The sequence below is a fragment of the Theropithecus gelada genome, chromosome 1 (genome assembly GCF_003255815.1).
Source record: "Theropithecus gelada isolate Dixy chromosome 1, Tgel_1.0, whole genome shotgun sequence".
Lineage (NCBI taxonomy): Eukaryota > Metazoa > Chordata > Mammalia > Primates > Cercopithecidae > Theropithecus > Theropithecus gelada.
The window spans coordinates 74066469-74083197 of NC_037668.1; the positions used below are offsets into that span (position 1 = coordinate 74066469).

General features: G+C 43.7%; 1 protein-coding gene across 10 annotated transcripts in view; it reads right to left on the reverse strand.

Moving 5' to 3' along the window:
- PIK3R3 (phosphoinositide-3-kinase regulatory subunit 3) overlaps nt 1-16729 on the reverse strand; it is a 138124-nt gene that overhangs the window by 89458 nt on the left and 31937 nt on the right. For 4 of the 10 annotated variants that reach the window (XM_025371211.1, XM_025371200.1, XM_025371193.1 and 1 more), the window contains exon 1: nt 5238-6095. The exons of 1 other annotated variant lie outside the window; for it this stretch is intronic. Coding sequence is in view for 4 of the 9 variants with exons in the window: in XM_025371193.1 (XP_025226978.1) it covers nt 5238-5343 (106 nt within the window). In the remaining 5 variants the exon portion in view is untranslated. Of the gene's footprint in view, nt 1-4023; nt 4069-5102; nt 5167-5237; nt 6424-16729 lie in introns of those variants that run through there. 5 more of the 10 variants (XM_025371142.1, XM_025371132.1, XM_025371151.1 and 2 more) reach the window with 5 other exon arrangements.

The following is a 16729-nucleotide window of genomic DNA, read 5'->3' on the forward strand; positions in this document are numbered from 1 at the left end:
TACTACAAACATCAATAGATATAATCCACTTAAAGAGAAGCCCTTTGAGGTCTTCTAATTTTTTAAGTCTAAAAGGGGTACTGAGACCAAAAAAAATTGAAAACCACTTTTCTAGACTTTCCTATATTCATGTTTTGCCATACAAAACTTTTCATTTTCTAATTATCTATGGAAGAGATGTTGCTGCCCTAAAGATAATTTCAGGCTGGGCGCGGTGGCTTATGCCTGTAATCCCAGCATTTCGGGAGGCTGAGGCAGACAGATCACTTGAGCCCAGGAGTTCAAGGCCAGCCTAGGCAACATGGCAAAACCCTGTCTCTACCAAAAAATAATTTTTAAATCTTTTTTTTTTTTTTTTTTTTTTTTTTTTGAGACGGAGTCTCGCTCTGTCACCCAGGCTGGACTGCAGTGGCCGGATCTCAGCTCACTGCAAGCTCCGCCTCCCGGGTTCATGCCATTCTCCGGCCTCAGCCTCCCGAGTAGCTGGGACTACAGGCGCCCGCCACCTCGCCCGGCTAGTTTTTTGTATTTCTTAATAGAGACGGGGTTTCACCGTGTTAGCCAGGATGGTCTCGATCTCCTGACCTCGTGATCCGCCCGTCTCGGCCTCCCAAAGTGCTGGGATTACAGGCTTGAGCCACCGCGCCCGGCCAATTTTTAAATCTTTAGCTGGGTGTGGTGGCAAGCACCTATAGTCCCATCTACTAGGGAGGCTGAGGTGGAAGGATCATTTGAGCTCAGGAGGTCGAGGCTGCAGTGAGCCATGATCGTGCCACTGTACTCTAGCCTGAGCAACAAAGCTGAGACCCTGTCTCCAAAAAAAAAAAAAAAAAGATAATTTCAGAAGTTTGTCTTGATAAGAACAAAAAAAAGCCAACAATTTTTAAAAATTGTCTATTAATTTAAAAAGGAAGTTATTACATTTTCCTAAAATGAAAACAATAACAATGTCAAAACTAAAGTGCTGAGCTAACAAGACCACTAGCTACAACCTTTGTGCATCAGTTATAATCAGTTGTGTATAGGAAATCCTCAAAAGACCAAAGGTGAGGCTCTTTGAGAGGCCTCTATCCAGCTTTGCTACAGAATAATCCCAATTCCCGAATTTATAGCAAGACTAACCAGGATGCTTATAGGCGATTCTCTGTTCTACAATCTTAACATTTCTACACAAAAGTTTTGTTGTTGTTTTGTAGAAATGGTATCTTTACAAAGCTATTCTGATCTAGACCTCCCGGCCTCAAACGATCCTCCTGCTTTGGGCTTCCAAAGCACACTGGGATCACAGTCATGAGCCACCACACCTAGCCAACAATAAAAAGTTTTATGTTTCATCTGAACAGTTCAGTATATCTACTGCTGCCAGGAAATACACAAACATTAAGATACTAAACTCCCATTTGGATTCAACTTTTACATTACTGTGACTGTAGATACACCAATCCATGCAGTTATTAGGAATCTTCAGGATGCATGATAATGTTAGTTATTGAAAAGACAGGCTAGAGGGAAACATCTTTGAAAAATAGTTTTTGAGGCCACTAGAAGCAGTAATAGATAAAATTTTGCATTTATGGCTCAGTCTAAAATTAAGATGAAAGGCTAGGCGTGGTGGCTCACGTCTGTAATCCCAGCACGTTGGGAGTCCGAAGTGGGCAGATCACTTGAGGCAAGGAGTTCAGGACCAGCCTGGCCAACATGGAAAAACCCCATTTCTACTAAAAATACAAAAATTAGCCAGGCATGGTAGCATGTGCCTGTGTAGTCCCAGCTACTTGGGAGGCTAAGGGACAAGAATCCTTTGAACCCAGGATGCGGAGGTTGCAGTGAGCCGAGATGGCGCCACTGCACTCCAAACTGAGCGACACAGTGAGACTCTGTCTTGAAAATAAAGATGAAAAAAACATATAAAAATATTGGCAACATTACAGTTAAGGGCCCTAAGTCAACAAATGTCTAATTCAAAAGCTATTTAGCCCTAGGCTACTACAATAGCCAAGCAATGAATTGGGCAAGGACCTTAAGTAGAAAGGCACCTAAAGACTAGAAGGAAACAATGCTCCTTATTTATTAATTCAACATATACTGACTAAATTGTCTACTACTTGCAAGACCCTGAGCAAGCTAAGAAGCTCATGACGAGGTGGGAAGCCAATTTCATAGGGAGAAGTACACATAAATAGTACAGTAGCTTCTCTAGACAGAATGGAAAAAATTTCATCTGAGAAGTGCTAGAAGAGTAGGCCGGGCGCAGTGTCTCACGCCTGTAATCCCAGCACCTTGGGAGGCTGAGGCAGGCACATCATCTGAGGTCAGGAGTTTGAGACCAGCCTGGTGAAACCCTGTCTCTACTAAAAATACAAAAATTAGCTGGTGTGGTGGTACATGCCTATAATCCCAGCTACTTGGGAGGCTGAGGCAGGAGAATCGCTTCAACTCAGGAGGCAGAAGTTGCAGTAAGCCAAGATCGTGCCACTGCACTCCAGCCTGGGCAACAGAGTGAGACTCTGCCTCAGAAAAAAAAAAAAAAAAGGGTTTAGAGAACATATTCTGAGACTGAAGGCGTCTGACCTGGGTCCTAAAAACACATACATATAAGATTTCAACATGTGACTATTGCGAGTGAAAGGCATCCCAGGAAGAGGGAAAAAAGCATACATTCAAGGAACAGCAAACACAAAATTGCTTCTATAGAATTTATGATGCACTCCAGGAGGAGAATTAACTAGAAAATTAAGTTGGAAGCAAAAATTAGAGGGACTTTTATGACAGGGTAAGCAATCGGGGGATTTTTTTTATTTATTGGTTTTTTTGTTTTGTTTTGTTTTTTTGTAGGCAAAGGGAAGCCAGTGGGAGGTTTTTAAACCCACTGGAAGATTTATCATTGTAAGATAAGTCATCAGATGATTCTCTTAACATTACTGTGGCTTGAACAGGATAGAAATGGGAGAGCAGTTAGTACACTATCACAGCAGTCCAGGAAGGAAATAATTAAGAGCTTGATGTGGGGTGGGAGCTAGGAAAAACCTACAAAACATGCTACAACCGCTTCACTAATGATACAGTTTTAAATATTTTGAAAACTTAATTTATCACATAAAACAAGGTTGACATTCACACTATTTCCATGAAAAACCATTCACTTCATAGGCAGTGTTTCATCATACTCAAGGGTGCTTCCTTTTTAAAAAGCTGTTAGGAGTAACTAACCATATTCTACATTAAAGCTACAAAAGGGGTAATAAAGAACAGCATATGTATCCTTTCAGTATTCTCAATAGAATCTCAGTATGCACAATTTCATTCAAGGATGAACATTTTAAACTCAAAAGTTTATTTCCATGGAAAATAAAGTTTGGATCATAATTTTCTATACAACCTTATAAGACCCACGTCTCCATATAGTTTTAATAGTCAACTTTTCTTAAAATTATTTTTGGACAACTCAACTCAACTTGGCCAGTAGTTTTCTACTAGGCTAATATATTTCAACCATAAATGCATTCTTCATTTTATCCCCTCCTCCCTACTCACCTCCCACCCAACAAATTCCCTTTGTATGTCTGCAAGGCAAGATACTATGTAATGCAGTATAATTCTAAGGCAGTTTGAATATATAATTCTTACAACAGGAATCTAGAATTATTAACCTTACTTTTTACAATAAAAGTACCAGTGATGTACTAAATTTCTATTCATATGTATGACAAATGTATCTAATATGCTTTACCATTAGGGGGAAACAAAGGGGAAAAGACACAATAGATGGGTGGCAAATCTTACAAACTTTACAAAACACTGACAAGCTGCATCTGGATTGCAGTCACAATTACAAAAGCAAATAAAGAAGGCTCTGAAATGAAGGAAGAGAAAAAAATCTTAAGTGATCATCAAGAGTGAAAAAGGTTTATTTCAATATTAGTTTTTAGTACAGCACCATTTAACACTATGACTAATTGAAAAAAAAAAAAAAAACAGGATAATTCACTGTTTGCAAGGACACAGGAAAAAATTTCTACATACCTTCTATAAGACAGTTACACTTCTTCACACTTGCATGGCTCAAATCCTTTCAAACGTTTCCAAAAATACAGTCTTATAATAAGCGAGGTTCCCCAATGACACACATTTATTCTGTAGGCTTAGCCATTACACGTTTTAAAATACATAAAGAATTCATCCTCGACAGAAACAAGGAGTCACAAAGGCTCTCTACTTATTCAGAATCATTACATAAAGCACCATCTGTAATTGCAAACAGTGTTTGATAAAATCTGACAGCTAATTATCATAAAATGGGGTAGACTTTAAAAGAAAAAATCAACTTTTCCATTTTGCCTTCCTTTTCCTTTCCTACCAAATACACAAAATGTCTGTAATAGCGTCAGAGAGAGCTTTAAAATAAAAATCTAGTACTATATATGTATACTTTACATTACGTGTATAGGAACACATATGTACATGTCACATATTCACAGGAAAGAGAAAGGTTCCCTCGTTTATGGTTTTTGTTTTGTTCTTACTCTAGGAATTCAAGTTACATTAAACCCTATCCCATAAATTAAGTTAAATCATCATTAAATTAAAGAGTAATAAAATATTGCACGTAGATCTCTCTGAGCGACTATCTTCTGAGAAGGAAAACCTCAGACTAAGACCATGGCTGAATACGAACGCCCAATCCCTAAAAAAAATCACTAACCGGCATTTGTTTCTGCAAGAGAAAAAGGGAGTCTTACAGTGAATAATCACATAACTCAGTTTCAGAAGTTAACCGGGGTAAAACACAACGAACCAAATTAGACAAATGTATGAAAGGACAAGCTTTCAAAAATTCGCCCAAAGTGAAAGACTGGTTTTAACCCCGGGATATAAAACATCCTTTGCAGGTAGAAGAGTCTTTAATTGAAAAAGAAAAAAATAAAAGTGGCGGGCACAAGAAAAACCTGAACGACACGCAAAGGCAAAGTAAAAAAATGATCATTTAAAAAAGGAGTCTCTCGTCCCACCCCCACTTCCAGCCCCCACCCCCACCTTCGCAGGACAATAGGTTCAGGGTCCTAACTGCAAACTTTAAACGTGTAAACCAGAAGCAGTTTTACCGCAGCTGTAACTGCAAATCTTCCCCTCATCCCGAACCTAGCGCATCCAGCAATACTTCTGCCCTGAAAACATCACCAAGCTCTTGGTAAATACAAATCAGACCCATCACGAGATTTTTTTTTTCTCCCAAGTACCTGGAGGATCCATTTCAATATAAAATATCAGTTCTGTCGAATAGGGCATCATCACCTCCCTCCAGTCTGCGTCATCGCGGTCCATACTCCACACCGTATTGTACATCGCGCTGTCAGGGGCAGGACGTCAGGAGATATATAGAAGGCATATATTTTTTATCTGGTATTTAAAAATCTAAAAATATATATCTGCAAAAGTTCCACAGGGAAATGTACTTCGGGGTTTTCAACGGCCAGCACTAGTCCAGCCAAACTACCAGAACAGGGTCCTCCCCCTCTCTCCTACAGAACCCAACAAAATGCCCCCGAACTTTCAAGCTATGGGCTTTTCTCCTCAGAGGGTTACACAGAGGCTTTGGGGACGGAGGGCAGAGGTGTTAAAAATCGGCTTCCCAAAAATCCTTTCTACACAGTCGCTCTCTGGAGAGAAAAGCTCCCACCGCCTCCAAATCTTTCCGCGGAAGCCACTTTTGTGTCCTTCGGAGGGAGAATGAAGAGGAAAAAAAGAACACGTTGGGAGAAAGCCGGGAAAGTGACAAAGGAAGGCAAAAAAGGGGGCTGGAGATTGCGTTCAAGTTTCGGGGTCCCACTGGTCTGCAGAGAGCGAACCCCGCAGGGGCCGGGACTCCGGCTCCTCTCCGGTCGGGCTCGGAACCGAAGCTACCCCAGCCTCGGGAATGGGGCCGGCCAGAAAAGTCCAGTCAGTTCGGCTTGTCTGGGCGCTCCCGCTGGGGTATAAGAAGCAACCCGCCTGCACCGACTGCCCTCACGCTTTCCCCCGACTCCAGCCACTAGAGTTTTATTTTAACGGCGCGGAGGGGACACCCTCCCCGCCCCACGCTGCCCACCCGCTGAGGCGCCACCCAACCGCGCCTGGAGGGGTAAAAGCAGGCATCACTACCGCCCCTTCCACGCTGTCCCGCCTCGAAGTACCGCGATTCTGTCAGGTGCCTGAGAACACCTTCAAAAAGCTTCCCTCCATCTCGACTTTCACGTCTCCCCACCGCTCTCTAGGCTTCGGCTCCCCAATCAGCCATCCGCGCTCTCCCCCAGCCTCAATCAGAATGGTACGGCCCGGGCGCTGGCCGCACTCCAGGAGTCAGTGCCGGGAGCACGCGAGCCAGGCGGGGAGGGAGCGGGGCGAGGGAAGAGAGGCAAGGTGGCTGGTGATTGGCTGAGGCCGGTTGCCGGAGCCTGGAGCCTGCGTCTTTTGTCTGCCTTGCTCCTGCGAAGGAGCGGGAGATGGCTGCGCGCCCCAAGCGGGCCAATCAGGAGAGAGCCGGCGCCGGCCGGTAAGGCGGCGATTGGTCAGAGCCCAGTTACTAAGCGGGACAAAGGCAGAAGGGGAAAAGAAAAGAAGAGAAAAAAAAGAAAGAAAGAAAGGAAGAAAACGCAAACGGCGGTTACTGACAGGCTGGGCGAGCGCTCGGGGCCTCAAGCTGCCTGGAGACAGGCGGGGCTCCCGCTGAGGCTCGGTCCGCTCGGACTAGTGAGGAGAGGAGCCAGGGAGGACCTGCTGGCGTGAGACGCCTCTGCCCGGAGACTGGCCGCGGGGGAGGGGAGCGGATACAGAAGGGGCGCGTACTGTCAGTTGGCGGGGTGCGCGCTCTTCTGCTCTTTAGGAGGTCTCCGGGCAGACACCTTCCCTACAGACTCCTTCACCTTGCTGGGACAGCCCTCACCGCACCCTTGACAAGTTGTCAAAGCAATGGTCCCCAAACCCCACTTGCAGGAACCTTACCGCTCAGTGAGAGGATGTGCTCCTGGCTCTTGCAACCTTCTTGGCTGCTACCTGAGCCCACTCCCTGCTTCTGCCCTTACGCAGTTGGGCATTTCTGAGGGAGGCATTTCGCAGTTCCTCTGTGCTTGCAACCCAAGGACTTTTGAACCCAGAGGTAACTCCCCATGCCTAAGATAGTGAGAGGTGTCAGCAAGCCCTCCAGCTGGAGTGCTCAAACCAAAAAAAAAAAAAAAAATTTAAAAAAAAGTATTGGAATTACAGTGCATGTGTAATTTCTAAGATAAATCACAGGTGTTGGGATCTCTCACCAAAAGGGCTCTATTCTGTTTCCCTGACAGACCCCCTTCCTCACGTACTCATTCCCACCCCCAAAGCTTAAATCTGGGAGATTGGCTTGACTATGAAAATGCTGAATATTTCCATGCATTTCAGAAACAGCTAATTAACTTGCTGGGGAACACTGAATAGCTAAAAGCAGATTTGTGTCTCCTGAAGATTGTGCCTGGAATTGCCATCCTGTATACCCTACAATACAGTCTGAGGAGGCCAAAAACTGCTCCATTTCCTCTTTATACAGAAGTAACAAAGCCCATTGTGTTTGAGTTGACAACCTGATTTAAGCCCTAGCAAAACCTCCTACCCTGAGCATGTCTGCTATATTGATTCACCTGTGGAAGAGTTGCCACGTTTCACCCTCTACCTCCTAAGGTGGTTCTGTCTTCCTTAAAGGTGCCCTGAGTTGAGACAGTTCCTGAGAGCAGACAGTCAAAATGTATACGGAGTGGGTATAGAGTAACTTGTTAAAAAGGGCCAGAAAGTATGGATGGACATGGTTGAGCTAAGAAAACACACCAGGATTCTTATATGCTTTCTTATTATTTCTGAAATCCAAATATGATTTCAACTTTGGGGCAGGACTCGTTAATTATAATTTCCTGAACCATTCCTTACAGGTAGAAGATGCTGGAAGATCAACTCTAATTTATGGCTGCCTTCCCAGCAATCTCTACTTCAGTATATGTGGGAGCCAGAAGTACTCAAGTTTGATAACTCAAAGACAGAACAATCTGTCAAGGGTGGGTTAGTTTATTTTTGTTCACAAGTGTTCATATGCATTCCCAAACAAAATGAGGGTGAAGAGAGAGGAAGTGTAGAAAAGATAATGGCTTTCAGATTTCCACAGCACCTTTTGCTTGGACCACTTTTTAGCATTTAGTGGTGGGGTTTCAGTTTCTAATACACAGAGCAATCACCCAGGCTTTTCCCATAGCTAAGGCTTTCAGTGATGGAGTGAAGTCGAAGCACAATATATAATCAAGTGGTCAAGGCTGACACATGGAGTAAAGCTGTGATTCAGTCTTCCCACCCAAAATTGTATGACCCAACTCTCCAATTTAAATAGACCTGTGAATAGATCTCCAGAGAATAAGTGATGCAAGAGGCAATGATGAATCAAGGGGAAGCAAACCTTCTTAGTTCTTGAGCTTAAACCAGTGCCCTGCCATGGGGAAAGCACCTGTCAGATGATTCTGGTCTTTCTTTCAGTTGAGAAATAGAAGTGAGGTTGTGATTGCTTGTCACCAAACTGCCCCAGGCTCTTTGGCAAAGGTAAAAAATGTTAGCTCGGGTGTCCTGGACCACTTCCAAGTTGAAGAATTATATTTGGCCTGGGTGTGGATTAAATTCAGCTGTAAGTACTCAAACTCCTGGGTCACAACCTGCTACTTTGGGAGCTGCTTGTTTTCCTTTGCCCTCTCCCTTTCTTTTTTTAACTTAAAGTAGTCTTAGGTAAAACATGAAATCTGCCTTCATTTATGTGTCTATGAAATAGATTTATGCAAGCTGCTTAGTTTATAGTGAAACACTTAGAATGAAAAAATATGCCACTTAAGTATTTAGAATTAATAGTACTTTTCTGTAACTCCAAATGGCTAGGATGCCCTTCACTTTTCACCCTGGTATGGTTTTGTTCTGCAACTGTTCAAATATGCTTCATTTCTTCCTCTTTATTTCAGAGATGGATGAAATATTTCTTCTGTGCTCTGAATATAGGGTATGATCTCAGAGTTCTCTGTGCCAGCAGAATCAGTCTGGAACTCAGCCAGAAGTTCTTCATGATTAAAGGTGCCATCTGAGCACACAATATTTTTTTAAAAGCCTTGCAAAATGGGGCCGGGCACGGTGGCTCACGCCTGTAATCCCAGCAGTTTGGGAGGCTGAGGTGGGCAGATCACGAGGTCAGGAGTTCGAGACCAGCCTGGCCAACATGGTGAAACTCCGTCTTTAGTAAAAATATAAAAATTAGCTGGGCGTGTTGGCAGGCGCTTGTAATCCCAGCTACTCGGGAGGCTGAGGCAGGAGAATCATTTGAACGCAGGAGGCAGAGGTTGCAGTGAGCCGAGATCGCGCCATTGCACTTCAGCCTGGGCGACAGGGCAAGACTCAGTCTCAACAACAAACAAACAAAAAAAAAGCCTTGCAAAATGGAAATGTACCTTTTTTTTTTTTTTTTTTTTTTTTTTTTTTTTAAGGTCACTAGCATTAGCACCAGGACTGACATTAGCCTTTGGGTAGGGATTCTTCTGGCCTCAATACCTTCTTTTTCTTCTCTTACCATCTTCGTTTGACCTCTTGTCTTGTGATAAGGCCCAGTCCATGCAATTAAATAAACTCGCTTAACAAATATGACTCCCAGAAAGCACTACAAATTATCAGTTGCAGATTTTAGGGCCTCCCCAGACACAACAGATTTACAAGACACATGACTTGTAAGTAGAAGATATGTCAAGTTTTGATGGAAAAGTTTGCCTCTACAATGTACAAAGAACAATGCTAGTGGATCTTCTGGAAAGACATCTCACCTGGAAATTGATAGTCATCTCTTGAGACATCTGTGTCTAAAATTGTGATTTTCCATTTTTTCCAAATGTCATTCCTCGTATTTGGCATTTGCAATTTTTTACCTCTCCTCATCTTTCTTAGCACCTGAATACCCATGATAGAGTTAATCATTTAACCCAAGGCACTGAGAAATTATGACATTATATGAATGAGTAGACTTCATTAAAGTGGCATTCCCCTAGATGCTGCTAAATTCCAGGGCTTTGGGGACAATGTTTGAGGCCTCACTTATACACCTCAGCATGTGATGTAGATCTGCTCTGTCTCACTCTTCCCACTTTGGGTCCTCCTTTAGGTTTAGGGGTCACAAAAAAAGCAAATCTCTCTAGCTTGACATCCTCCTCACTTTTGATGTCTGCCCTTCTAGTAACGCAGGGCCAACTGGATGATATGCATGCCATTGCTGCAAACTTCCCCTCCAACAAGGCAACAGATTTCAGCTCAGTTCTCACCAGGGGAGAGAGCACAAATTAGATCCAAATGGCAGGAACAATAGTCCAGGCTGTTTCAGGAGGACAGGGCACAAACAGGGCAGGCAGCTGGTGAAGCTCTGTTACCTCATTTAATCTCCATAACCTTGGGGTGGAAAGCTGTATTTTTATTCTCATTTTACAGATGAGGAATTGAGACCCAGAGCAATGAGGGGATTTGTTCAAAGTCATGCAGCCACTAGTAGCAGAGCCAGGATTAGAGCCCCATGTCCTGACTACCAGTTCCTTGCCTTTCCCACTACACCACACAGCCTTCCTCTCCCATTCATTCACTTAGCAAATGTTTGTTGATGCTTCCAAACAGAGGATACAAAAGTGAGTAAGACTGAGTCCCTAACATTGAGTCCAGAATTCATAGAGGAGGGACCAACAAAGGAATAAATAAAGGCACGATAAGCACTATAATCAAGAATTTGACAAAGTGTTGGGGGAGCCCCAAAGACAGTGATGATCTCTAACCGTGTGCGGGTGAGTAGAAGCTTCCTGGAAGAGGTAACATTTGGCTGCCCCAAACTTGCATGCACCTGCTTTAAATGTGTGGTCCTTTACTTCTAAGTTTTTGCAATTCACATAATTAACTCTAAGCCTGAAAAAGTTTTGTTGAAAGCTGATTCCACTAAAAAGTGGCAACTCCTACTTCTCTGCATCTGATCTTACACATTGTGCTCACACAGCCCCCTGTGCTGGCCTCTGCATAGCCCTTGGCACACCATGTTCAAAGTGTTTGCTTCCAGGTCTCTCTCTCTCTCCTATCACTCTTTAGAGTTCCTCATGTTGGACAACAGTGGTTCCTCATGGTCCTTTAACCATCAATGCCCAGCCCAAGGCCTGGCACACAGTGGGTAGCCAATGAATATTCCTCAAGCGAATAAGCAAAAGTGCAAGTAAACTCTCCAAGAAGGCTCTGGGGAGTCTAAGTTCAAAGTAGCCTAGTAATCCTTTCTGTAGGTCTTCAGCTGACTTCCGTTTATTTAAAAGGACAAAAAGAAAACCAAAAACTTGTACAGTTTTTTTGGCTACAGGAACCAAGAGGGGCAGACAATGACCTTTCCCTCCCGCTGGCTGCCCCTAGGGTCTTAACCACAGACACTGAGTTCCGCTGCCCTTTTATTTTATCAGCTGTGAATTGTTTGCAAAATTCCAAACAGTTTGTAGGAAATTCAGGAAAATGCATCAGCTAGAAGAGAAACTGGTTTCATTTTCCAGCTCAGCTTTTTTCTGAAATATAACACCATATAGGGCTTTAAAGCATGCTCACTTCCTGTGGTCATTATTTCAATAGTTTTGAGCAACTTGTAGTTTATGCCTTCTTTCTGGAATGTCCAATAATTGCCCTGTAATTCCACAGGTCTCAAATCTAAAAACCATTTTTACGTTTCATTGTTAGAGGACAGTATCAATCCAGTTCCCATATTGGACAATTTTGGTTTAAAAAGATAAAAAGACCAGGCATGGTGGCTCACGCTCGTAATCCTAACACTTTGGGAGGCTGAGGCAGGAGGATCGTTTGAGCTCAGGCGTTCAAGACCAGCCTGAGCAACAGCTGGAGATCCCCATCTCTACAAAAAAATTTAAAAATCAGCTAGGTATGGTGGTGTGCTCCTGTAGTCCCAGCTACTTGGGAGGCTGAAGCCAGAGGACCACTTTAGCCTCGAAAGTCAAGGCTGCAATGAGCCAAGATTGCGCCACTGCTCCCAGCCTGGGCACAGAGTGAGACCTTGTCTCAAAACCAAAGTCCTGCAGCCTCCCCAAACACTTCTGCAGGGGCATCATTCTTGAAATCTGGGAAAATGGTGTGACTTCTAGGGTTTAAAGATCACCACTGAGGTAAGAAAGTACAAACATGGAATGTAGAAGGCATGAACATGATCGTTTGTGTCCTCAGCTTTGAGCATTTGATTGAAAATGATAAAATTACAGTGATTTTCTTCCAGCGGTAGAGGCTACCTTCTACTTTGCTCATCTTACACTTTCTTGGAAAGGAGACCTTCAGTGAAGATCACTACTATTCCCCAAACTTCATTCAGGACCTTATTTCTCCCCTCTTGATGTCAGTGTGTGAAATTCTAAATTATGTCATGGGATATATGTTCAAAAGCAATATATTTTCAAATCAACAAAAAATATAATTGGTCATCACATATACCAAATATGCAATATGATAATTGTGCCTAAAGTAGATTAATTAAATGTTAATGGTAAACAGGAAGAACAGCTCAAAATGACAAGGTCTTTCAGTTTAATTCAACTGAGTCCCTCCCATGGGTCAGATCTTTTGCTGAGTACTCAGTAAGACATTATTTCTGCCTTTATGAACCCACCATCTACTAAGGGAGACTTATGAGAACAGTTTTGCTGACCCATGTGCTTCTTTTTCTTTTTTTTTTTGAGACGGAGTTTCACTCCTGCTGCCCAGGCTGGAATGCAATGGCATGATCTCGGCTCACTGGAACCTCTGCCTCCCTGGTTCAAGCAATTCTCCTGCCTCAGCTCTTGAGAAGCTGGGATTACAGGTGCCCACCACCACCCCCAGCTGATTTTTTCTATTTTTAGTAGAGACGGGGCTTCACCGTGTTGGCCAGGCTGGTCTTGAACTCCTGACCTCAGGGGATTCACCCACCTCGGCGTACCAAATTGCTGGGATTACAGGCATGTGCCACTGTGCCCAGCCTTACCCATATGCTTCTAAACTAACTAACTCTCCCCGAGACTGTAAGATCAGGACAAGAGAGTATCTATCCTCCTCGTCTTTCCTCTTCAACAGCCTTACATTCTTTCTCAGCTTCTTCCTGGCATCCTCGACTGCTGAGTATTAACCTCACAGTCCTCAGTGATTCAGTTCTTGCAGCATTGACTTCTGACTTTGTTCCCTAAATACAACTTACACATACCATTTGGATCATATTTTCTTCTCCAAGATGATGGAGGAATCTAGCTCAGTATCCTACCCTGACATAGGGGCATGTGGTTAGTGTTTCTGCTGAGTTTCCCAGGACCCTGCAGACAAGAACCAGACAAATCTGTCATACCTATGAACTACTTCCCATCTGAAATTTTTTTGAGGGGTGAGAGGAACGGTGTCTCACTCTGTCACCCAAGCTGGAATGCACTAGTGTGATCATGGCCCACTGCAGCCTTGACCTCCTGGGTTCAAGAAATCCTCCTGCCTCAGAATCCCGAGTAGCTGGGACCACAGGTGCACACCACCCTGCCTGGCTAATTTTTCACTTTTATTTTTTGTAGAGACAGGGTCTCCCTATGTTGCCCAGGCTGGCCTGAAACTCCTGGCCTCAAGCTATCCTCCTGCCTCAGCCTCCCATGTGCTGGGATTACAGCCATGAGCCACCACACCCTGCCCCCTCTCTGAAATCTTAACTCTAATAGATGACTCTCTTTGACCTACCCCAACCCCCACCATTTTTTTTTTTCTGGCCAAGCACAGACATTGGGAAAAAATTACCACTAATGCTACTTTAATGAGCTGAATAGTGATACCGAAAAAAGATATCTCCAACTCCTAAGCGCTGGAAGCTCTGAATGTGACCTTATTTGGAAGAGGGTCTTTGCAGATATAATTAAATTAAAGATCCTGAGATAAGATCATCCTGGATTTAAGGTGGATCCTAGATCTAATGATCAGTGTATCCTTATAAGAAAAACAGAGGGAGATTGGAGACATAGACATAAATGAGAAGGCAATGTGAAGACAGTAATAAGAGATTGGAGTGATATATCTATAAGGCAAGGAACACTAAGAATTGCTTGCAACCACCAGAAACTAAGAGAAAAACATGGAGTGGATTCTCCTTCAGAACCTCAGAAGAAACCAACCGTGTCAACACCGTGTTTTGGACTTCTGGCCTCCAAAATTGTGAGAGAATAAATTTGTTTGTTTGTTTTGAGAGAGTCTTGCTCTGTCACTCAGGCTGGAATGCAGTGGCATGTTCACAGCTTACTGGAGCCTTGAACTCCCAGGCTCAAGCAGTCCTCCCACCTCAGCCTCCTGAGTAACTGGAACCACAGGTGTGCACCACCGCACCTGGCTAATTTTTTCCTTTTTTGTAGAAACGAGGTCTCACTGCTTCCCAGGCTGGTCTTGAACTCCTATGCTCAAGGGGTGGTCCCACCTTGGCCTCCCAAAGTGCCGGGATTACAGGCATGAGATTTCTGAAAGATTTCTGTTGTTTTAAGCTACCTAATTTGGGGTAATTCATTATGGCAGCCCTAGGAAATGATACAACCACTATCATTTAATTTTTTTCAAACACATTTTATTTCATTTTATTTATTTTTGAGACAGAGTCTCACTCTGTCACCCAGGATGGAGTACAGTGGCATGATCTCAGCTCACTGCAACCTTCCGCCTCCCGGGTTCAAGCGATTCTCTGCCTCAGTCTCCCGAGTAGCTGGGATTACAGGCACCTGCCACCACACCCAGCTAATTTTTGTATTTTGTAAAGACTGGTTTTCACCATCTTGGCCAGGCTGGTCTTGAACTCCTGACCTCAGGTGATCCGCCCGCTTTGGCCTCCCAAAGTGCTGGTATTATAGGCATGAGCCACCATGCCCATCCTTCAGGCACATTTTAAAATCAAGATGTAGAGATGATATAATTTTAGAATAAAAGATCATCTTTCCCAATAAATGACTGTAAGTCACATTAAATATAGTACTCAGACCTATGAAACTTTGTCATAGACTAGCTCTAGTCCTAAAAACCAGAAACCTAATCCTGACGTGAATCTTTTTAACCATTTTCTCCCAGTGTCATCAACTGTCTCTCTCCTGTCTTTCCAAAAGAGTCAGCCAGCCAAAGCCAAATCCCAGACCAAAAGAACAGTCTACTTTTGCTCTTATGCCCAGGCAGTTGGGCTTAGGTAAAGAAAAACCAAGTTTACCAACTTAGCTCTGGGCTTGTCTCTGGTCATAATTGAGATTCCTTTGGCTCATCCTGTATCTGCTTATTCTGATATTCCAAACCTTCACTACTCACCTCAAGTGACTACCTTCCACCATCAGATAAGTAAATGTGACCTCGCCTTTTACTTAACAGAAACCACCGCCCGCAGCCGGGCGCGGTGGCTCAAGCCTGTAATCCCAGCACTTTGGGAGGCCGAGACGGGCGGATCACGAGGTCAGGAGTTCGAGACCATCCTGGCTAACACGGTGAAACCCCGTCTCTACTAAAAAATACAAAAAAAAGCTAGCCGGGCGAGGTGGCTGGCGCCTGTAGTCCCAGCTACTCGGGAGGCTGAGGCAGGAGAATGGCGTAAACCCAGGAGGCGGAGCTTGCAGTGAGCTGAGATCCTTCCACTGCACTCCAGCCTGGGCGACAGGGTGAGACTCTGTCTCAAAAAAAAAAAAAAAAAGAAACCAACAGGCATAATACTCCCTTTCTTTCATTCATCCCTTCAAAAGCCTATAAAGCTGTACGCTTTCTTGCTTCCTTACCTTCCATTCTGAAGAAGCATGTCTTTCCTGGAGTTGAAAGCTGATCACTAGATAAGACCTCTGGATGGCACCCTCTTCAGCCTGCTAAAACCAGTCCTAGCCCCTCTCCTGTCTATCCAAATGCCTACTGGATGCCACACAAATGCTTCAAAATCATCATATCTGAGCTAGTTCCTTTTCTAGTTAGGTGACAGGGCCAGATGAAAATATAGGCCAGACAGAAAGAAAGCATGTACAAAGCCCCAGAGGAGAGCACATGGCTCTTTGAGGACATTGAAAGTAATTGCAGGCTGGCCTAATGTTAAAGGAGGTAAAGGATGATGAGGATGAAGCTACAGTGTAAGCATGAAGAGGCTTGTAAGTCAAGATAGGAATGTGTACTTTATGCTCAAGCAACGGGGGGAGTTTAAGAGTTTTACGCCGAGGAGTGTTGTGATCAGATTTGCATTTGAGAATCATCAGATTGCAAAATGGATTGAAGGGGCAAACTTTGAAGACTTGGAAAACATTGTTGCAACAACGTGGGCAAATGATCAAGAGTCCTGTGTAGATTTGCGTAGATGCGAGAGATGCTTAGGAGGTAGACAAGGCACACTTGATGAGTAGTTAGGTAACCAGCATGTCCCCACCCTAAAGAACAGGCCACTCAATAATGAAATTACAGCCTTTCTTGTAGAGACTCTCTCCCTTCATTGGTAGTATTTTTCTCCTTTGCTTCTGCATGCGATTTATCCATTTCCAGGACCTCACTGGGTAGATCAGCTAGTTCTAAGAGCACTGCTAATAGGTTAAGGCCTAAGGGTGTGAGTGGATCAACGACCCAGCCTGGTCAGTCAGTTGCTCCATTGTAGTACGTACCTTTTTTATGTTTTTTTTTTTTAAATTGATACACAATACTTTACATATTT